This window comes from Xenopus laevis, chromosome 6S, assembly GCF_017654675.1.
Source record: "Xenopus laevis strain J_2021 chromosome 6S, Xenopus_laevis_v10.1, whole genome shotgun sequence".
Lineage (NCBI taxonomy): Eukaryota > Metazoa > Chordata > Amphibia > Anura > Pipidae > Xenopus > Xenopus laevis.
In genome coordinates this window covers 90,914,488-90,937,789 of record NC_054382.1, presented here as the reverse complement: position 1 = coordinate 90,937,789, position 23,302 = coordinate 90,914,488, and the positions used below count along the sequence as shown (strand labels likewise).

Genomic DNA, 23,302 nt, shown 5'->3' with positions numbered 1-23,302 from the left:
GAGTCAGGAAGGATTTTTGCCCCCTCTGAGGCAAATTGGAGAGGCTTCAAATGTTTTTTTAACTTCCTCTGGATCAGCAAGCAGTTACTGGTTACATATTAACTTAAAAGGTTGAACTTGATGGACGTGTGTCTTTTTTCAACCTAATTTACTATGTTACGAAGTGTCAATAATATATTTGCAGATCCATTTTCCAGATTTGCTTTATTTTCCACTGTGGGTAGAGATTTTGCACCTGGGCTTATGGAGCTATAATTATGTTGCTGCTATGGTTGCGATGTTTTCCTAGAATAATATACTGGCCTTTCTCCTATCAGTGTCGTCTTTGTTCCCTATTGATAACATTAGCTTCAAATACAGAGCTGGACACTACATCAGCTTAACAAGCCTTTTCAATTTGTGTCTTTTTAATAAGGCACAAACTACCCCCCAATTAATACATTTGATTTGTGTAATTGCATGAAATTGTTTTCTTCTTCATTTTTAGGTCATAGTGTGTGCCAGTGTGAGAGGAATTTACAAATAGCAAAGAAGGGTGCAAAGTGCAAAAACAGGGAAAAGCCTTTTATTTTTTATAGGTACATTTTATTGACTTGTTTTAGAGTTGAAGTTTTATTTTATACAAGGCATACAAGGCTAGAATTCACACATATTTATCAAATAAACAATTCTAAAATGCTTATACATGTTGTCAAGGCTGCCATTTGGGGGGCATTGGGGGGACCCATGGCATCTGTATATTAAGGGGGGCCCGGCCATACTGCATTTCCTGGATTAGCTGGGCCTCCCTTGAGCTGTCAAAGTAGGAGCCAAGTTGCGCCGAAGTAGGAGCTGAGTTGCGGCGAAGTAGCAGCCGAGCAGCTCCGAAGTAGAAGTTGCCGCCAAAGTAGGCGTTGAGCTGAAAGCCGAAAGGAGATTAAAGCCGCAGAAAGGAGAAGAAGAAAGGGTTCTACTGAACACTAATGGTCCATTTTTTTTACTAGTAGGGGGGGCCCGAGCCACCAATCTTTTTTTCACTTGGGGGGGGGTCCTGGCCACCAAGAGGTGGGGGCCAAGAGAATTTTGTTGTCCGGGGCCCTGTGAATTCTGATGGTGGCCCTGCATGTTGTACACACTGTTTTGAGATACATTAAAGGGGTTGATCACCTTTGAAATAATTTTAGTCTGATGTAGAGGCTGATATTCTGAGACAATTTGCAATTGGTTTTCATTTTTTTATTATTTAAGTTTTTTGAGTTATTTAACTTTATATGCTGCAGCTCTTCAATTTTAAGCTATATGGTTGCTAGGGTTCAAATTACCCTAGCAACCATTCATTGATTTGAATAAGAGACTGGAATATGAATAGGACATGACCTGAATAGAAAGATGAGCAATAAAAATTAGCAATAACAATATATTTGGAGCCTTTCAGAGCATTTGCTTTTTAAAAAGGGGTCAGCAACAGTTAAAAGAAAGAGGCAAATAATTATAAAACTATAAAAAAGAAATAATGAAAACCAATTGAAAAAGTTGCGTAGAACTGACCATTCTATAGCATACTAAAAGTTACAGTAAAGGTGAACCACCCCTTTAAACACTGAGCAGTACCAGAAGTGTATAGACAAGGCCTAGACATCTTTAATCCAGGGTGTAGCAATTCTTAATGAGCTTCACCCCAACCAGACCTGGACTGGTAATCTGTGGATTCTGGCAAATGCCAGAGAGGCTGCTTTAAAATGCCATAGACAGTCACTATTTATTGGGCCTCTTGTGTATTTGAAATGCCAGGGCCTATTTTGAATCCCAGTCCAGGGCTGCCCCCAACCCAGCCTGCCACCACATACACCAGAATTTTCAAAACTATTTAGGGCACCAGATTGTCTTTTAACCTAAGAATACTGGGCAAGGGGCATTAGCATACTGGATAATTTTTGATTCTCTATTAGGAACTGCGGCCCAGGACCTAGCCGCTGGTGGGCTCTGCCAGGTTACCTGCAAAAAGTAAAAAAGGTTTTCAGGCAGTTTTAATGTATATGGAGGAGTGTTTTTATGCACATTTGTTCCTGCCCATAAGGGTGACAAAAAATTCTCAATCATGCCATGTACAATCACCATAACATTGTTTGAAAAAAAGACATAAAGAGAATCATGGGAAAAAGAATAAGAGATCCCATTAGGCTCAGTTAATATGAGTAATGCAGCTTAAGAAACCCTGTGATCAGGGGCGCTCCGCCAATGAGGCAAGTTGAGAAGCTTACTTCAGGTCGGAAGAGCCCCCCTGGTTGCCAAAAATGCCGCTCTTGGTAACTAAGAGTTAAATTTCAGTTTTTTCAAACCTGGAATCTGGCTCTTCTAGTGCAGAGAGTGAAATTGTGCTCTCTGCAATAACGACGTAGACGCCCCCGACCCACTTCTGCGCTGATAAATGTGAGTGCTGTGGGGAGAGGCAGCAGAACAAAGGCTGCCTCGAGTGGCAAAATGGCCAGGATCGCCTCTGCCTGTGATGAGCATAGGCATACCTCCCAACTTTTGGGCGGGACAGTCCCAGTTTTGACAGCTCAACCCGCAGTCACGCATTTGTACTGGTAAGTCCAGATTTCTCTAAACTGAACAGCTAAAAAAGATACATGTTTCCAACTTAATTGGCTCTTGGCAGAGAGCACAAATTAGGTACTTGAGATACATTTGTAACAGTTTTGTGCCTTGGTTAGACTCACAGCTTAAAGGGCAATTCACCTTCACTAGTAAAACTATAATAAAACATAAAAACTACAGAAATGTGTTCAAACTTTCATAACCTGCCAAATTTTGTAAAATTGGCATGGTAATTAGGAGGTGTGGCCACAAAAAGGGGCTTGGTCAAAAAAATGTCGCCACGCTCCGTATGGCAAATCTTTTTGTCCCTCTTTTCCATTTCGAGAATGTTCAGAGGGTTGCCATCTTTTCAGGAAAAGAAATACCGGCCTTCCTATATATTTATCTTTTTTCCCTCTTTCCCTTCACAGTATTTTGGGAGGTATGAGATATTTATCTTTTTCGCTATTAATAACATTGGGATCAACCATCATTTTTACCGTCCAGGTGGCAACCCTAGACAGGGCCGCCATCAGGGGGGGACAAGAAGGGGGGCCCGGCAGTGCTACAGTTTTGAAAGAGCTGGGCTAAGTCTCGAATGCGGAAGTGTCGAGAAGCCGAAGCCACGAAAACAGCCGGAATTGAAGTCCAGAAACGCCAAAAAGACCCAAAGTCGCGAAAACAGACGTAATTGAAGTTCTGAAGTGGCGAAAAGAAAAAAGGTTTTCAGGCAGTTTTAATGTATATGGAGGAGTGTTTTTATGCACATTTGTTCCTGCCCATAAGGGTGACAAAAAATTCTCAATCATGCCATGTACAATCACCATAACATTGTTTGAAAAAAAGACATAAAGAGAATCATGGGAAAAAGAATAAGAGATCCCATTAGGCTCAGTTAATATGAGTAATGCAGCTTAAGAAACCCTGTGATCAGGGGCGCTCCGCCAATGAGGCAAGTTGAGAAGCTCACTTCAGGTCGGAAGAGCCCCCCTGGTTGCCAAAAATGCCGCTCTTGGTAACTAAGAGTTAAATTTCAGTTTTTTCAAACCTGGAATCTGGCTCTTCTAGTGCAGAGAGTGAAATTGTGCTCTCTGCAATAACGACGTAGACGCCCCCGACCCACTTCTGCGCTGATAAATGTGAGTGCTGTGGGGAGAGGCAGCAGAACAAAGGCTGCCTCGAGTGGCAAAATGGCCAGGATCGCCTCTGCCTGTGATGAGCATAGGCATACCTCCCAACTGTCCCGTTTTGGGCGGGACAGTCCCAGTTTTGACAGCTCAACCCGCAGTCACGCATTTGTACTGGTAAATCCAGATTTCTCTAAACTGAACAGCTTAAAAAGATACATGTTTCTAACTTAATTGGCTCTTGGCAGAGAGCCCAAATTAGGTACTTGAGATACATTTGTAACAGTTTTGTGCCTTGGTTAGACTCACAGCTTAAAGGGCAATTCACCTTCACTAGTAAAACTATAATAAAACATAAAAACTACAGAAATGTGTTCAAACTTTCATAACCTGCCAAATTTTGTAAAATTGGCATGGTAATTAGGAGGTGTGGCCACAAAAAGGGGCTTGGTCAAAAAAATGTCGCCACGCTCCATATGGCAAATCTTTTTGTCCCTCTTTTCCATTTCGAGAATGTTCAGAGGGTTGCCATCTTTTCAGGAAAAGAAATACCGGCCTTCCTATATATTTATCTTTTTTCCCTCTTTCCCTTCACAGTATTTTGGGAGGTATGAGATATTTATCTTTTTCGCTATTGATAACATTGGGATCAACCATCATTTTTACCGTCCAGGTGGCAACCCTAGACAGGGCCGCCATCAGGGGGGGACAAGTGTCCCGGGCATGAAGGGGGGCCCGGCAGTGCTACAGTTTTGAAAGAGCTGGGCTAAGTCTCGAATGCGGAAGTGTCGAGAAGCCGAAGCCACGAAAACAGCCGGAATTGAAGTCCAGAAACGCCAAAAAGACCCAAAGTCGCGAAAACAGACGTAATTGAAGTTCTGAAGTGGCGAAAAGACCACAAAGTCACGAAAGCAGGCGAAGTTGGAAGTCCTAAAGCCTTGAGTTCAATTCTACTGAACACCAGTTTGTGTGTGTGTTTTTTAATCCCCTGGCCACCAATGTATTATTTTAATATTCTAAAGGCCCCTGCCACCTATTATATTATGGGGCCCCAATTTTTTTGTAACTTGTAAGGGGGCCCTGACCCTAGGTGAGCGAAGTAAGTTTCCGAGTTCATCACAAAAATGACGCCCAGACTCGAGTGAAACAAATTGTTGCGCGACAATAAAATGTGACGTGCTGCATTGCGCCCATCACTGTAACCCACTTGACAGAATCCTCGGTATATCAAACGTAAACTTATTTTGGTTTTAAATTCCCATAGGCAAGTTAGTACTGTCCCTTCACGTTTGCTGCAGCACAACTGGCACAGCTGTTAAACTAAGTCCCATTTGTGAGGTAAGGAGGAACCTTCGTGAGGGAAGAATGGATCGAGAGTGGGCGTTCCACAAAACAGGAGCTTGTTACGAGCATGTGCGTGTTGACGTCACACAGTCCGTGACGCGCTCTGAGCATTACGCGGTTGCCGCACTGTACTGTGTGTTGAGTCAGCGGTGACAAGGAGCGCAAGGGGGGAGGTGGAGGAGGAAAGAGCCGATACTGAACTGACCACAGTAACCCGAGCCTCGGAACCCACACCGCTTTGCTGTGCCAGCTTTGGCCCGTTCTCCCCGTTCCAACACTCGCTGCCTCTTTAAGCCTCCCCGCTGCCATCCTGCTGGGCCTTCATTTGACATCTCCTGTTCGGCCACGTAACGCAGAAGGGCCTCCGCTTAGTTTGCTTGTTGCGGGCCTGCCGAGCGGTGGATGGCGGTAACACCCGGGGTCACCATGTCCAAACACGAACAAATCCTTATTCTTGACCCGCCCAACGACCTCAAATTCAAAGGTAACAGGACGTAGAACTAGCTGCTTCCGGGAGGCCACAATCCCCGGGGTTCTAGCTGTTGCTTGTTGTAGGGAGAAGGCCGCACATGAATGGACACAGTGGTGAGAGCGGAGCTTCCCGGTGCTCTGGTGGATCGGGGAGGCTGATCTCAGTCACATTTATACCTGGAGCTGCAGTTCAATTAAACACTGGAGGGTTGCGACTTGGCTCTATAGTCTGTGGTTCTATAGTCTGAGGCTCTATATCTATAGTCTGAGGCTCTATATCTATAGTCTGAGGCTCTATATCTATAGTCTGTGGCTCTATGTCTATAGTCTGTGGCTCTATGTCTATAGTCTGTGGTTCTATAGTCTGTGGCTCTATAGCTATAGCCTGTGGCTCTATATCCATAGTCGGTGGCTCTATAGTCTGAGGCTCTTTAACGTGTGGCTCGCTCTATAGCGTGTGGCTCTATAGCCTGTGGTTCTATATCTATAGGCTGTGGTTTTATAGCGTGTGGTTCTATAGCCTGTGGCTCGCTCTATAGACTGTGGCTCTATATCTGTAGTCTGGCTCTGTAGTCTGTGGCTCTATATCTGTAGTCTGTGGCTCTGAAATGGAGCAGCGATGTCTAGTTAGAATATGGCTTGCCTTACTTGTAATACGAATAGTGAGTAACAGCCTGACACTAAGTTCATTAACATGTAATGATAAAATACCAGCATGTTTCATACAAATCCTCACCAAATACAGGAGGCATATAGGGCCCTATAATCCAATACTTATTGTGCTCTAGCCAAATGCAAGTTCACTTTGAATGAAATATGTTTGTACTATGCATGGGTTTTCTGCATGACCCTGGCCCAGCACTCATACTGGCATTTTTAGTAAGTAATTATCTTAGCCTTGAGGTGTGCAACGGGTATTGAACCTTTGATTGTAAGCAGTGTGCTCCACACAGTCATGTCACTAGCCAGAGATTGCATGGGCAGCTATACAGAAATATTTTCATTGAACATTGCTAAATACGCTGTGTAACATAAGAAGACAGTAGGGTTGAATCCACTCTGCACCAATATAGACTATTATCCCTGACATTGGATTGGCAGAAGTAGCCTGCTGACATTTGAGAAGGTTCAGCATGTTTGGGGGGTTTGATGCATTCCTAGTTACTGGCACTTATATGAAAAAGCAGTTCGTAAAACTGGCCATACATGAGCAGATTTCATCTGCTAATTTCAGACCAATTTGGCAGCTTTTCTTCCTATATATGGACCCTCCCTGACAGATCAGGCAGGTTTAAAACTCCTATCTGGTTGCGGATCACACTGGCTCGTTAATGTGCTCCTCTTCCAATGCTTCTTCCTTTATCATGGATTGGGCCAGCCTGAAATGGCACAGCACATAAGCGACTTTGTGCTGTGAGTAACACACCATCACCTGCACATGTTGTGTGCTTCTTCCCTTTACAAACTTACTGGATAATGTGGTGTGGAGACAGCTGGGAATTGAATGCACCCTGTGGAAAGCAAAAAAAAAAATGGTGTGCTGAAGAAAAGTTCCCATGCAGCAGACACATAGTGGGGCAAATTCAGCAAAGATCAGCTTCTTTGACATGATAGTAGATATTCTTAACAGACCCAAATAAAGTGTTAATATTGACACACACCATACACATTTTTGCTGTCCATTTAGAGTTTTTTTTTTTTTTTGTAATTGTGGGGAACTTTGGACTCTTAGGGCTCAACTCCACGGTGCGATGCGTTGTGCTGAGAGGAAAATGCAGGCGACCAGTCGGAGGCACTGAATGTAATGGAAGTGATAGTGATATCGCAGGTACAAACTACATGTATCTAACACGACACAACAGTAGGATGTGACTGCTGTGTCTTCATACAACATTCGTGTTGTGTGTAGTTTAAACCTGCAATGTTTCTATCACTTCCATTATATTCAGCGCCTAGGTCACAGAAGGCTGCCGGTGTCCGCAACCATTACTGTTATGGTAGGACTACATGGATGATTTCGGCACCATCCGACGCGCTGTGAAAAAAATGCCTGCGACAAGTCGCATGCGACAAAAATAAGGTAAGATATAGAAATGTCGGATAAAGTCGCAGCATTGATCTGACGCGACACGACTGATGTCGGACTATAAATCCAGTGTAGGGCATTAATATTTGCATCATCTGGGAACACAAATTTGGCACCTTTCAAAATTACTTTAAAGATTAAAGACTTAAAAGAATTTGAATTCTTTCAGCTGAACGCTGAAGATTAGTTTTGCAGGGATCTTGGCAAATCCTGAATAGTCTACTGAATTCAGTGCATTCCCAATCTAGTGGTGCAGTTATTTTTGTATTCAGCTGACAAACACTTATAGGGGAAAGAACGCCTCTGCTTGTGCTTGCCTAATAACAAATTTAGCACTAAGGCATTTGTGGCTGCCCTAGGCCATGCTATCAGTTGTGTTGGTTGGTATTTTTAGATATTGTTTCTGCATGGGGATGGTACTATCAAATCTTTATATATTTTTCAGTTCCATAATGTTAGTGAGGGCCAGTCTTCATGGTTAAGGATGGAAGGTGGCTACTACTGTATGGATTCAATACGCAATATTTGAATCTTCTAATATGCCATTCCACGCAAGACTAGTTACAAACAGCATGCCCATTCTTCCCATCCAGACCACCATATTAAGAGCATGCCGTATAGCCAGTTCTTAAGACTTCAAAGAATTTGTTCTACTTTTGATGAATTTGTAATACAGTCTCGCCAGCTACGAGATAGGCTTCTTGATAGAGGTTACAATATGGGAAATTTAACTTTAGCCTTCTCTAAAGCCTTACATAAAAAATGGTGCGATTTGTTTAAGAAATATAAAGTCAGCTCTAACAATGAGTTCACTCTTCTCTCCACTTCCTTTGAATCTAACAAAGAAACTTCAAATAATTCTGAAATGCTGTCATGTGTTCTGACACATAGTGCTCATTATAATAATTTAGCTATTCTTCATACTGATCCAGCATTAACTAAAATTTTAGGAACAAAATGCTGTTTTGTCCCTAGACGTTCCAAGATCATTGGTGATCTGTTATCCCCAAGTCTCATACAGAGTACTGAACCCATCATGATACATGGCTGAATACAGAAGGGATGTACAAGTGTGGAGCTCTTAGGTGCATCACATGTAATTATGTTAACAGAACCACTCATTTCTCGTCCTCTATATCTAATAAAACCTACAACCTACTTTGTCACCCTATTTAATCTACATTTATGCTGTTCAACTGCTAAAAAACATTTTGCAAAAAATATTTCTAACTTTTGTAACTGTTGTTTATGGACGAAAGTTATCATTTCATACTTACACTTAATTTATATTGATGTGTTTGATCGATCACTCTAAGCATGTCTCCAATTATTCCACACTCTATACTAATTTGGATTGGCTATAGGATACATGCTTGTGATTGGTCCTTTTTCATTTAAATATGACTACATGAATTGATGTTTTTAGCCTATGACTATTTGCCCCTAAGGCACGAAACGCGTAATTTTGTAATGTTTTTTGTTAAATAAATAAATACGTTTTTTTTTATAACTACATCAAACTCAAGGAGTGTGATCTGGTATGTGCCAGCCATTTATCATCTTTTTTGCCTCCCCGAGCTGAAGGTCTGGGGCTTGAGCACCTGGACCCCCCTTTTTTCTGGGTAAGTCAACCCCTTTAAATTCACTGCACTTGACACTGAATGCTTTTTTATTTAAACCTATTGTAGCTACAAAAAGCCACATACATTTGAAAAAACAAAAAAAAAACAGTCAGTTGTGTCCGTTTTCCCCACAGAATAAACACAAGGATATATGAGTTGACTTTGTAATAAGAGGCAAGAGATCAAAGAAAGAGAAGATGTAAAACATAGAAGGAAGCCGCCAGTAGTCTCTAGAGGATTCTTGATTTTTTTTTTTTTTTTTTTTTGTGCTTGTGCATGGTCAGTGTTCGTGAAAGGACATGTAAGTCTATTTCACTTGGGGGTTAGCAATCTATTTACTGGGGTGTCTAAAGCTGGCCACAGACACAAAGATATAATTGAATGAATCAAAATTTCATACGGTTTTTGGACTGTGTGTGGATCATCCGGACATTTTCGGGCCATGGCGATCGGACAGGTTAAAAGATTTCCATTGGCTAACGATAATATCTCTGCATGTATTGCCGATGTCTGGTGATCTCAATGGGAGCTTGTCACTACGATTTGTCTGACATAACTTTTGTACGATTGCTGTCACGGGCAGAATATTGTCTGATTTGCTCTTTACTACTTTATTTTATCTGAATGGTTAGTGGTAGGTCGGGAGATTGATTGCATGAACGTTGGTCCTATATTAAGGCTATATCTGCATGTCTATAGCCAGCTTATGTTTGTACAGGTATAGGATCCCTTATCCGGAAACCCGATATCCAGACAGCTCCGAATTACAGAATGGGCGTCTCCCATAGACTCCATTTTATCCAAATAATCCAACATTTTTAAAATGATTTCCTTTTTCTCTGTTATAATAAAACAGTACATTGTACTTGATCCCAACTAAGATATAATTAATCCTTATTGGAAGCAAAACCAGCCTATTGGGTTTATTTAATGCTTAAATGAATTTCTAGTAGACTTAAGCATTAAGACCCAAATTACGGAAAGATCTGTTATCCGGAAAACCCCAGGTCCCGAGCATTCTGGATAACGGGTCCCATACCTGTATTTTTAAATATTTGTATAACAGGTATATGATCCCGATATCCAGAAAGCTCCGAATTACAGAATGGCCGTCTTCCATAGACTCCCATAGACTCCATTTTACCAAATAATCCAAATTTTCAAAAATGATTTCCATTTTGTCTGTAATAATAAAACAGTAGCTTGTACTTGATCCAAACTAAGATATAATTAATCCTTATTGGTAGCAAAATCAGCCTATTGGGTTTATTTAATGTTTAAATGAATTTCTAGTAGACTTATGGCACGAAGACCCAAATTAAGGAAAGATCCGTTATCCGGAAAACCCCAGGTCCCGAGCATTCTCGATAACCGGTCCCATACCTGTATTTGGATAAAATGGAGTCCATGGGAGATGGCCTTTCTGTAATTTGGAGCTTTCTGGATAATGTGTCTCCAGATAATGGATCCTATTCCTGTATTTAATTTATTAATAAGAGCTGTGCTATACTCAGTGTGCTTTCTTAAAAAGAAATTGCTCCCTTGTGCTCTATAACTGGTCATGTCACCTTTAGTAACAACAAGTCCTTATAGAGTTTTAAAAATGCACTTCACATGTGCGCTCAAATCCTACAACCTTTTAGGGGCACATTTACTAAGGGTCGAATATCGAGGGTTAATTAACCCTCGATATTCGACCAGGAACTAAAATCATTCGACTTCGAATATCGAAGTCGAACGATTTAGCGCTAATACTTCGATCGAACGATTATTCGTTCGATCGAACGATTAAATCCTTCGAATCGAACGATTCGAAGGATTTTAATTCATCAATCGAACGAATATCCTTCGATCCAAAAAACATAGGCAAGCCTATGGGGACCTTCCCCATAGGCTAACATTGAGTTCGGTAGCTTTTAGCTGCCGAACTAGGGGGTCGAAGTTTTTCTTAAAGAGACAGTACTTCGATTATCGAATAGTCGAACGATTTTTAGTTCGAATCGTTCGATTCGAAGTCGTAGTCGAAGGTCGAACTAGCCCATTCGATGGTCGAAGTAGCCAAAAAAACACTTCGAAATTCGAAGTTTTTTTTTTATTCGAATCCTTCACTCGAGCTTTGTAAATGTGCCCCTTAGTGTTATTAATAATATTATTATGCAGGCTTAATTCCTGCAGCGCTCACCCTTTTACTAGGCGGGTCTCGCTGCAAATGCCCCCAACCTATTGCTTAATACAAGACATTCAATATGCATTCATAGTATACAGGTCACTCACCACTCCTGGTCTCTAGCCCGGGTGCAACGCCCTGAACCCGCAGTTTTGGGAGGCTTTCTCAATCGATACAATATCCTTTTGGCGGGCACTCGACAGATCAGTAGACAGCAGTGAAGTAAAACAGATTTATTAACCAGAAATTTTCCCTAAAGCGTTTCGTGTGATCCCACACATACTCATAGGTACTTATGAATACTCGTGGGATCACACGAAACGCGTTGGGGAAAATGTTTGGTAAATGAATCTGTTTTACTTCACCGCTGTCTACTGATCTGTGCCCACCATAATGATATTGTATCGGCTTATTTCTCATAGTTATAGCAGTCTTTTGCAGGACTACAGAAGAACCCCATTGTAACTTAAACTCAGTGGTGTTTGTGGAATGTTCATTTGCTAATTCTGCAGTTTACCTGCAACCGTTCAGATTTGTACATGTTTGTGTTTTGGATTATCGTTTTGCTGCATTACTGAGTTGTGCTGTAACTCATGGCTATTTTCCTTTAAAATTTCCTGATGCAGAACGTCTTTCTTGCTTCTAAAAATATGTCCTTATTAGTGATGTGCGGGTCACGGATTCCCTGACCCGCACCTGACCCTAAACCGCCCTGCTGCTACCTGCACCTGCGCTTCCGGGGTCCTTTTATAGATCCGCGTCGACCTGATGATGTCACAAAAGGGATGGGGCAAGCAGATGCGAGACTATAAAACCGGAAATCGGCATTTGAAGGTGGCCCGCCACCCGCGAGGACCAGTGCGAGGCCGACCCGAACCTGCCCGACCCGCGGGTATCGGGTCGGCCCGCACATCACTAGTCCATATTATATTGTAGAATGTGACTTTACAGTTTCAGCCTTTGCCCTGTATAGTGCAGGAAATAAAGACAAATGAATGGTTTTTGTGTTCAGCAGAAGCCCAGTTCATTGAAATAATGTTGAAAAGGGGTGGTATACTACCCCTTTGTTAATAATATTTAAATGTTTTTAATAGACTGATTAATTGTTTTGCAATTAAAATTGATGTATTCTTGTCTATTTACCTTTAAATACAAGTTACTTCCTATTAAAGAGAAAAATGGTAACAGTGGGCAAAATGGCATTCGCATATTTTGGAGCTTTAGAAATAGGTTTCTTGATAATGGATCCCATAGCTGTCCCTTAAAATAGATTGAGTACAGGCATGACCTTAACAGGGTTTGTAGGAGTTATGTGATATCACTTCCACTGTATTACTTATAGCAAGACTTCTTCCAGATTGTCTCATGGTATCTTTAGAAATCCAATCTTAAGGGATATGCTTTACTAGAGATTTATATAGTGGATATAAAAGCAATTCTGTTCTTATACTTAGTGACTGCACTACAATTTGTAGACCTCGTTTTCACTCTATAAAAAATAATTAAGGGCAGATTAATCAAAATACAAGTTTGTTGGGAGGAAAAAAACTGCTGAGAAAAAAAAAACACCTACAAAACATTTGCAACTTTTTTCCTTGAATGCTAGCGACAAAATATTCGCGTGCGTTTATTTGCAGAATATAGTTGCATACCAGCAAGAATCGCATTGTCCCATTCATTTTCAACAAGTCTGAAAATCTTGAATGTTTTAATAAACTTGGAAAATAAAGATGTTAGAAATCATTCCAATTGACTTCTGTAAAACCTTGCCAAGTTTTATCTGGCGACTTTTCGAGGAATTGTTTGTGCTTCTGTGATTTTTGTCTTGAGAAAAAAACGCCAACTTGTTTTTTGATAAACCAGCCTCTTAATAGTGACAATATAGGTTTGTTTTGATTGCATAACTGAATAGAGATATTGTTATGAGCACTTACTGAACTAGTGAGGGGTAGCAATGGCATTCTTACCGAGTAATACAGGTATGGGATCCGGAAACCCGTTAGTATATTAAGAAAGTTCAAAATAACAGAATGGATGTCTCTCATAGACTCCATTATAAACAAATAATCCAAATTTTTTAAAAATAATTTCCCTTTTCTCTGTAATAATAAAACAGTACCTTGTACTTACAAATTAAGATATAATTAATCCTTGTTCGAAGCAAAACCAGCCTATTTGGTTTATTTAATGTTTACATTAAATATTAGACTTATTTTATTAGATTTAGGAGAATTAAAACCCCCTACCAAAAGCCTCTTCCCCCCCCCCCCAATCTTGCAGGCATTGCCCCCCTCTACCCACCCTCGATGTGCTTTAGTGTTAAAAAAAAAAATTACAAATTCTGACCCTTAAATGGAGAGAAATGCAGCTTCCGGTCGCCATCTTAGTGATCTTTGAGTCTCTTCGACGTCACTAAGCCTGCATTTAAGGGTCAGAATTTTTAAAAGGGTATTTTTTTTTTTTAACACTAAAGCACATCACAGGGAGGGAGAGGGGAGTGGGCAATGTCTGCAAGATTGGGGGGGGGTGGTTAGTTCTCTTTTAAAGGAACTGCAACACCAAAAAATGAAAGTGTCCTAAAGTAATGAAAAGCTAAAGTACTGTTGTGCTGCACTGGTAATACTGGTGTGTTTGCTTCAGAAATACAACTATAGTTTATATAAACACCTGCTGTGTAGCCACGGGGCAGCCATTCAAAGCTGAAAAAGGAGAAAAGGCACAGGATACAAAGCAGATAACAGATAAGTGCTGTAGCTTACAATAGAATTCTTCAGAACTTATCTGTTATCTACTATGTGTCCTATGCCTGAATGGCTGCCCTCATGGCTACACAGAAGCTTGTTTATATAAACTATATTCTTTTTCTGAAGTAAACACTGCAGTTTTACCAGTGTAGGGTACCAGTAGATTATATTTTCTTTTCATTAAAACACTTTTTTAAAAAAAACATTTTTTGGTGTTACTGTTCCTTTAAGATATGAAGACCCAAATTACAGAAAGATCCGTTATCAAGAAAACCTCAGGTCCTGAGCATTCTGGATAACAGGTCCCATACCTGTAATAATAATGTAATAAAGTATTTTGCTCACATCTAGTAACACATAGCAACAAGCCAATTAGATGTTTGTTTTTGAAATGCTAACCAGTAAATGGTACCTGCTTGTTTGTTCCTATGGGTTATTAGACAAGTAGTAGATACTGTATTTACACCCTTAGTGCATAATCTACACATTCATGTCCCTTTTCAACTAATCTGCAATTCCTCACTTGTGTTTTGCCTCTGTCAGTAGCATGTGATGGATTTGTTAAACGTTTGACGCCATTTAACGTGTTTGCTAGGTTTGTAAACTGTACAGGTATAATGAAAAAGACCAATAAAATTCTAAAGAGAACATGCACTAAGGATTTAAAGATTACATTGATCAATGGCCCGTTAAAACCATGCCAATTAGTACAATTCCCACAATGTACTTGGCATTTTCACTGCATCTATGGCAAATAATGATAATGCTCAATAGTTCTGATTTGCCTTTGTAGATGCTGATGAGGACCACAAGCTTTGTGAAATATGGGTGTGTGTGATTCCTTCCAAACAACCTGGAATAAACTTTGTTGAATGGCTTTTTGTTAGGTTTGGTTGTGAGTTTATTTATGTTTTTTCGAATTTTCTTGGGTTAGTTTACTATGTTCTTTACTCCCTTGATCCAGATGAAGGAAAAAAGTGAATTTAAAAGGAAAAATCCATTAAGTAGGTTAATCATTTGCAATCAATGTACATGGGAAATATTTATCATAAAATCTCCGAACAGTGTGATACGTTTTTGTGATGATTTATATGCTTTTGGATGTTATAAAGAATTGTTGCCCTATAAGGCAGTACATTTATAGCTCAATAACTAATTATGTTATAATTTTTGCAGGTCCATTTACAGATGTGATCACAACAAACCTAAAACTACGGAACCCATCAGACAAAAAAGTATGTTTTAAAGTCAAAACTACAGCTCCTCGACGTTATTGCGTGAGACCAAATAGTGGCACAATTGACCCTGGATCCACAGTCACAGTTTCAGGTTGTTGTACTTCCATTTTGTTACTTTAAACTTATGAAATTAACGTATCTATTTATTCTTGTTCTTAAAGGGATACTGTCATGGAAACATTTTTTTTCCAAAATGCATCAGTTAATAGTTCTGCTCCAGCACTGAAATCCATTTCTCAAAAGAGCAAACAGATTTTTTTATATTTAATTTTTAAATCTGACATGGGGCTAGACATATTGTCAGTTTCTCAGCTGTCCCCAGTCATGTGACTTGTGCTCTGATAAACTTCAATCACTCTTTACTGCTGTACTGCAAGTTGGAGTGATATCGCCCCCTCCCTCCTGCCCCCCCTGCAGCAGCCCATCAGCAGAACAATGGAAAGGAAACCAGATAGCAGCTCCATAACACAAGATAACAGCTGCCTGGTAGATCTAAGAACAGCACTCAATAATAAAATCCAGGTCCCACTGCAACACATTCAGTTACATTGAATAGGAGAAACAACAAAAAGCAGTTCCATCCTAAAGTGCTGGCTTTTTCTGAAAACACATGACCAGGCAAATTGACCTGAGATGGCCTCCTACGCAGCAATATTAAAAATAAAAAAAAAATACACTTGCTGGTCCAGGAATGAAATTTTACGTGGTAGAGTGAATTATTTGCAGTGTAAACAGTGTAATTTAGAGATAAAAACTACACCATAAAAATCATAACAGAATCCAATTAAAGCTTAATTGCTTTCAACAACCTAAGTAACATGGAGTCCACTTTTACATTCATATTATTCAAAGTTGAGAAATTGAAGATGGTGTACAATTTTGATCATTCTGCTCTAAACCCCTCTGTGGACAAATTTGAAAATTGCTCTGCAGGCAAAATATATCCTGCTAAACTCCGTGTGTACCTCTACTAATCTTACAGTCCTAATAATTCTCTATAATACACAAAAGCCACGAATATCCTGTAAATTATATCCTAATAAACGGTGACTAGTGATGTCATCAGTTATAAACGGTGAGTAGTGATGTCATTTTTGTCACATAACTCCTAAAACTCGTGTATTATAATAAATAAAGTACCCCTTGTTGCAAAATATGAGGATATAAAAAAAAGCCACCAAAAATGGAATTGCCCTAAAAATGTTTTTATATAATATTCGCTTACCATTTTTGAAAACTCTGCCTCCTCTCTTGTAAAGGTTTTTTTTTAAATTTTATTTTAAAATTACCTGCAGTTTTTCTGAAAGGGCTTTTGTGTAGTTTATGAATATGTTTTATCTATGACGCCATTAAATACAATAGACTGGGGCTGAGAAAATACAGAGATAAAAGATACTTGAACACAGTAGTAAAACAGGATTAAAGCATTTTTTTCCATATTATTTAAACTGTCCCTGAAATGTTTGTATTTTGTTTTTATACAGTAATGTTGCAACCATTTGATTATGACCCAAATGAAAAGAGTAAGCATAAGTTTATGGTGCAGACCATTTTTGCTCCACCAACAATATCAGACATGGAAGCTGTGGTGAGTAAGACATTGGGGCAAATAACATTTGCTTTAATTATTTCAAAATTCTGTTTTAGACCTCTGCAGTATTATTGGCAAAATAAAAACAAATAGCATTTTTTATTATGGCATGCTAATTACATCATGTTTTGCATATACATATTAAGACCATGTATATACACCAGTCAAAAAGATATACAATGCTGCTCCACCTGAGACAGGTCTGAAAACACCTAGGGGCCAATTCATCAAAGTGTGAATTTAGAATTCGCCACAGAAAAACTCGCTTTCTATACATTACTATGGGATTTTAAAAAGTATATTTATCAAATGGTGAACTCCATTGAAATGTATTAAAGCTCAGACCTGCCGAGGTTGTAAATAGGTCAATGGGAGAGGCCCCTATCCTATTTGGAAGTTCTGTGGTCTTCGTTGGAATGGGCCTGAAAATTCTATACTATTTCGGGCAAAAATCCAAAGAATTAAGACTTCTTTTTGGAAAATGACAGGAAAAAACCTAGCAATTCAGGAAAAAAAATCTTAAAATTTGGTAAGATTTGGATTTTCGCTCATTTTTTAGTTTTCCCCCCGATCCAATTAAATAGTGCTTTTTTAATAATAAGTCAAATGGATTTTGTGGATTCTAGTTTCGTCGAACTTTTTTCAATAAAATACTCGGAAAAATGTGGATTTTGATAAATAAGGCCCTAAGATTCAAGTAACATTTAAATCTTCATGAATGGGACATTCATGAAGACGCTTCAAAAACTGTTGCACTTATATGTTGCTTTAGTGTAACCATAAACCAGTTGGGAATGAGCTTTGATCTGCTCAGGGTTACTGTTGTGGGTAAAAGTTTTATGCTTTCTTTATTAATCTCTTCTTGTGTTCTATTTCTGGGACTGTGCATGTTTGTTTTTTTTTAATGAAATATTGAATTTTATCCCTCTAGTGGAAAGAGGCAAAACCCGATGACCTTATGGATTCAAAGCTGAGATGTGTATTTGAAATGCCTCATGAACAAGAAAAGCCAGTAAGTTGGACAACATAAAGTTGTGCAGTGTGTGTGTGTCTGTGCATTGATTTAGAATGGTGCACTGAATGGATATATATCTTGTTGTTTTAGTAGCTACCAACACTATGTAAAATTGCAAGTGCAGGGGGTGAATAACTGCCAAATCCTTTTCAATTAAGGAGGATCCCAACATAATTCCCGTTTAATTATTATGTCGCCATATATAAATTAAATGAGTTCAGTTAAAACCAAACCTTTTGTAAATGGTTACTTGTGGTCTAAATAGAAGAAAGAAAAGTGTTTTAACATCTCATACCCTCTGGCTTCATTATTTTACTATTTATATTTAAAAAAAAAAAAATAGTTTACCCTTTCAATCCCTTTTCAGTTGCAGTTTTTGCTTGCCTATTTGTTTTTGTTTTTTGGGGGGGGGTTTACTTTTTTTTTTCTTTGTACCTGCTGAAACAAATGAGTGAACTTTTTGTACGTGAAAAATGTATGTTTAATGATTAAACTTTCTTATGTATTTCTAGTGAGCAATAACCGACACACGCGTCATTATATGTACTTAGCTTTTGTGTAATAGTGATTACAGAGATAGTCAATTCAGTATAATCGGGGTGCCTCTCATCCTTTTATTTGTGACTAGGGATGGGCAAATTTTTTTCACTTGTTTCGCTGTGGAAATGATGGCCATAGACTTGAATGGCATCAAAACAAAAAAATGACGCGCATCAAAAATTTTTTGACCCCAATAGACTTTAATGGGCGTTGGCGACATTTCGCCAGCGGCAAATTATTGCCAAGACGAAATGGGTCAAATTGCCTAAGACTATTTGTGACCTTCCGTTCCTGAAAATCTAACAATAATCAGAAATTTTAGGCTCTTATTCGAGTTTAGAGAGGTTACTAAACTCGGTGTAAGCTTTCTTTTACACTAAAGACCCCCACCCGCATGTACAAAGAGCTATCTTGTATCAGCAAAAATATGAAATTTTGGCAGGTCAGCAGTAGAGCATAAGTGCACCTGGCCCCATCAGAGTCGCTGAACGCTACAAGGAAATCTAAAGATAACAGCTTGTGTGTGTCCCAGAGTGGGGGGAGTGGGGGGCCCGGCTGCAGTTTTTTCACCTGGGCTCATGTTCCCCTAGTTACACTATTGCAGGTCAGCTTGAGCTTTGTCCTGTCTCTGAGTTGACTTCCCTATTCCTCCAATCAACGCCTTGATAACAGAAATCTACCAGCATTTTTCATTTGAAATGGTGCCTGGATCTCGTTCTCGTTAGTGCAGTGCTCAGTGCACTTCATGTTTTATTCAATGGCTGAATATTTTTAGTAGACAAAGAATGGTCCAAAAAACACCAGATCCCAAGCATTCCTGCATGGGATGAAATATACAGATCAATGTACAGGTATGGGGTCCGTCATCCGGAAACCCGTTATCCAGAAATCTCAGAATTACGGAAAGGCCATCTCTCATAAACTCCTATTTAACCAAATAATCCAAATTTATAAAAAAGTATTTCCTTTTTCTCTGTTGTAATAAAACAGTCCTTTGTACTTAATCCCAACTAAGATATAATTAATCCTTATTGAAGGCAAAACCAGCCTATTGAGTTTATTTAATGCTTACATTTATTTTCTAGTAGACTTATTGTATGAAGATCCAAACTATAGAAAGATCCCTTGTTCGGGAAAACTCCAGTTTCTGAGCATTCTGGTTAACAGGTCCTATACCTGGTTTTCTGCACATTGACCTCCTTAAGCATGTACAGCTTACAGTACATTTAGCCATTTTCCAAATCACAGGTACATGGAGAAACCATTTCTAAAAATGCAACAACTGACTATATCCTAATTATTTGTGTTCACAGACACACGATGCAGCCAAACTGTATTCATGTCTTCCTGGATCAAAAGGCAGTTCTTCCATGGATGACACTGAAACACGGAAGTTAATGGAGGAATGTAAGCGACTGCAGTCTGAGATGATCAAACTATCAGATGAAAACCAGCTTATAAAAGTAAGATCACTTTGTGTTGGTTACAAGTGTTTAATACATGTGCTTAATTGAATGGCATTGTTAGCCTTTCCAACTAACTGTAGAATAGAATAAATCATAAAGATTTGCTATGGATTTGCTATTATTTGCCACTGCAGTCCAATATTGTCCTTGAACCCAAGAAAAGTTTCAGCCCAGTTTTCTACCATCCATGGAATCTATCCATTTTATCCTCGGTCTTTCACTTTGTCATGATCCTCCTGCTTTCCATTATATTTGACTTTTTTGGAATCTACCCATGTGTCCTATTCATTTCTGTCTATTGTTTTTTAATTTCTAATGAGATGTCTAGTATATCAGATTCTTCAGCTCCCTATTTTTCAACACTTTTACGGCACAAAAAATTCTTCTGATTTTTCCTGCTTTCTCTTCTTTATGACTATTGGGGCTGAATTCATGCCTCTTTGTGTCACAAGGGGTTATATTTCAGTTGTATCTGTCTTAATTTTTGAAATACATCAATTGATATTGCTTTGTGCGTTTTATTCATAGGAAGAAACTTTACGAATGAGGAAGGCATCGGATAAATCAGGCAAAATGTTACGAGATCAAGGCATCCCTATTCCATCTCTTGTTGTCGTCATTGCAGCAATTTTCATAGGATTCTTTCTAGGAAAGTTCATCTTGTAAAGCATGCGATGAGCAATTTTTTCCCTCCTGGCCAGAAAGGCTCTTATCTACCAATACTTTTGGTAGAATTGTTCTCCAGGCTGTTTTGTGTACAGAATCACATAGGCACCACCTTAACAATCTCACAGTTGGGCAAACAGAATTTAAAAGAAAAAAAAACTGTGGTTATGGGACAATATTGTTCATTCATCAGCAGCAAGTGTCTGTCGTATGTTCAATTCTTTATGGTGGGGAGGTGGAAATAATCTAAAAGTTTTTCCTGTGGTTTTAATATGTTCAAACAGAGTTAAAAATGTCTTGTAAATTATTTTAATCCTTTTAAATTTTATCTGTTACCTTTTGCAATATGATTTCTGTAGATTGCTAATCTCATTCAGGTAAATGCCAGAAATATCTTGGGATGCTGTCTCTTCAGTGTAAATTCTGTCCTTTAATTTCAATATATTGCGGTTCCTATTCTTCTTGCGAGGCAATTGTGTGTTTTTGTTTTTTGTTTTGTTTTTTTATTATTTCCTTGGCATATCCCATTATATTTAACATAAAAAAAATAAAATCTGTATATACAATAACTATATCGTCGTGAAGGATAACCTTTTTCTATCTGCTATAGTTGAAAGGTTTTCGTGAAGTTAAATGTTGCTGATGGTGCCGATTGAAAATTGTGGCTTTCTGTTTATTTAAGAATGACTCTGCCTTCGGTGCAGTGAAAGCCTGTAAAGATCACATCAGTATTAAAGGGGCATTATACTAACTTGTTTAAGATGAGTTGAATAAATAGGACTTGGGCTGAACATACTTTTTGCCTATTGTTTTAATTGCATTAATTTCTTGAGTTAAAACAGGGAAATTGAAGCTACTCTGTGTTTTCATTCGTAGGTAGAAAATTAGGTTTTAATTCTCCAATTGTTGTGACTGTTATCTGTACACCAGAGATCTACCTCGCAAGCACCAAACATGGAGTAACTACAGTTTCCCTTGCTCAAGACAGGGCCGGAACTAGGGGTAGGCAGAGTAGGCACGTGCCTAGGGTGCAAAGGTGGAGGGGCGCCAGGCACGTACTTACTCCTACCCCTAGTCCGGTCCCTTCTCTGCCGACCGCCCACTGTCCCATGCATGCGTCAATTCGCGCGTGCGCAGAAGCGTTTTTCACGCGTGCGCAGAAGCGCATTTTCGCACATGCGCAGAAGCGTATTTTCGCACATGCGCAGAAGCGTATTTTCGCGCATGCGCAGAAGCGCATTTTCACGCGTGCGCAGAAGCGCTCATACAGCCGGCGCAGCAGCCGGGCAGGCTGCCTAGGGCGCCTGCCCGCCTTGGCCCGGCTCTGGCTCAAGAGATAACACAAGCCACAGATTTCATCATTAAAACAATAGATATGTTCGACCCAGACTATTTATTGAAGGCCTGTTGAACAAGGAGGCATACTACTCTTTTAACTTAGACAACAACCCCTTTGATGCCCAGGGGTATTAGATAACTTTAGATAAAACTCATGACTTTATGGCTTTACCAGCAATCAAGTTAGTACTTTGCAATTTTCTCATTACCTTTGTACGCATTTATGGCTACAAGGATAATGAGAGATAAAGAAAAATACCATCCTATATATTTAACAGGTTTCTCTAAGTTAATTTAGTGCAGCATGTAGGAATCATTGTCCCACCTGAAGTCTACATCTCATACAGAATTTAGAAGTATAAAGGGCGGTTACAAACCAACAAAATACTGGGTTTTGTTATTCTGTAACCCTATCATGAAGCCACTGTAAAGGACTAATATATTTGGTTACAAACATTATGTAATTTCGAATTCAATCACAAATTAATGTCTTGCCATCAAGTTTGAATAAAAAGTTGAACAAAATGTTAATTACTTTGTTTCCAAGCCTAGAGCGAAATCATTTTATAGGCTTCCAGTGTGCAACATATACCAGTATTTTAAAAAGGTCCTTGGTGGCTATACTCAAACTTTTTTTTTTTTTTCTGACGTCTGATACACATTCACTGAAGCAGAGATTTTGAAATCGGTCTCCTTTACAAAGACATCTGAGGACTAAACCTATATACTATATATATTTTAGACAATTAGGTCTTTTTGTTGCTGTTGTCTATTCATTATCACTTTAAAGTGGCCTTATTTAGTATTTTTATGCTGTTTCTCTTCCCCCCACCTTTCCCTTATCAAGTTTTCCGACACGATTAGTCAAATATAAGGTGGAAACTATTTTGTTACAGTGCTGATGACATAGCCTCTTTGGCACAATCACAACAACAGAAATAGAAGAAAATTGAGGCTTATTGAGGCATTTGTACAGCAACCGGCCATTTATAATCCCTTATAAAGTAAGTCCGTAAGAATCTGTACAAAGGCAAATTGAGTGAAAAGAAACATTTTAGGAAACCATTCCTTTATTGGTTTTATTTTGAATATTAAGTATAATTGCTAGATAATTTTTACAAACAAATTGATGAAGTAATTGCTACTTTTCATTTATTTTTCTTTTATTGGAATATTAAACATGAACCCAACAACAGTGTGTATTCCCTGTCTTGTAGGACAAAAGTGCAGGTGGATCTCTCAGGATTATCAAATGGCTTTGTGTTAAGACATGCGTTACCTTTTGGGGACATTGTCGATGGTATTTGGACAGGGTGGAAATCCATTGTTAT

General features: G+C 39.1%; 1 protein-coding gene across 1 annotated transcript; it reads left to right on the top strand.

The window, feature by feature from the left end:
- The first annotated feature begins 5,110 nt into the window (after positions 1–5,110).
- LOC108695252 (vesicle-associated membrane protein-associated protein A) lies at positions 5,111–21,424 on the top strand. Its single transcript, XM_018223641.2, has 6 exons — positions 5,111–5,511; positions 15,294–15,446; positions 16,840–16,943; positions 17,878–17,958; positions 19,815–19,964; positions 20,496–21,424. The coding sequence occupies exons 1-6, from the start codon at positions 5,430–5,432 to the stop codon at positions 20,631–20,633; spliced, it is 708 nt and encodes a 235-aa protein (XP_018079130.1). The 5' UTR covers positions 5,111–5,429; the 3' UTR covers positions 20,634–21,424.
- The last annotated feature ends 1,878 nt before the right edge of the window (positions 21,425–23,302 follow it).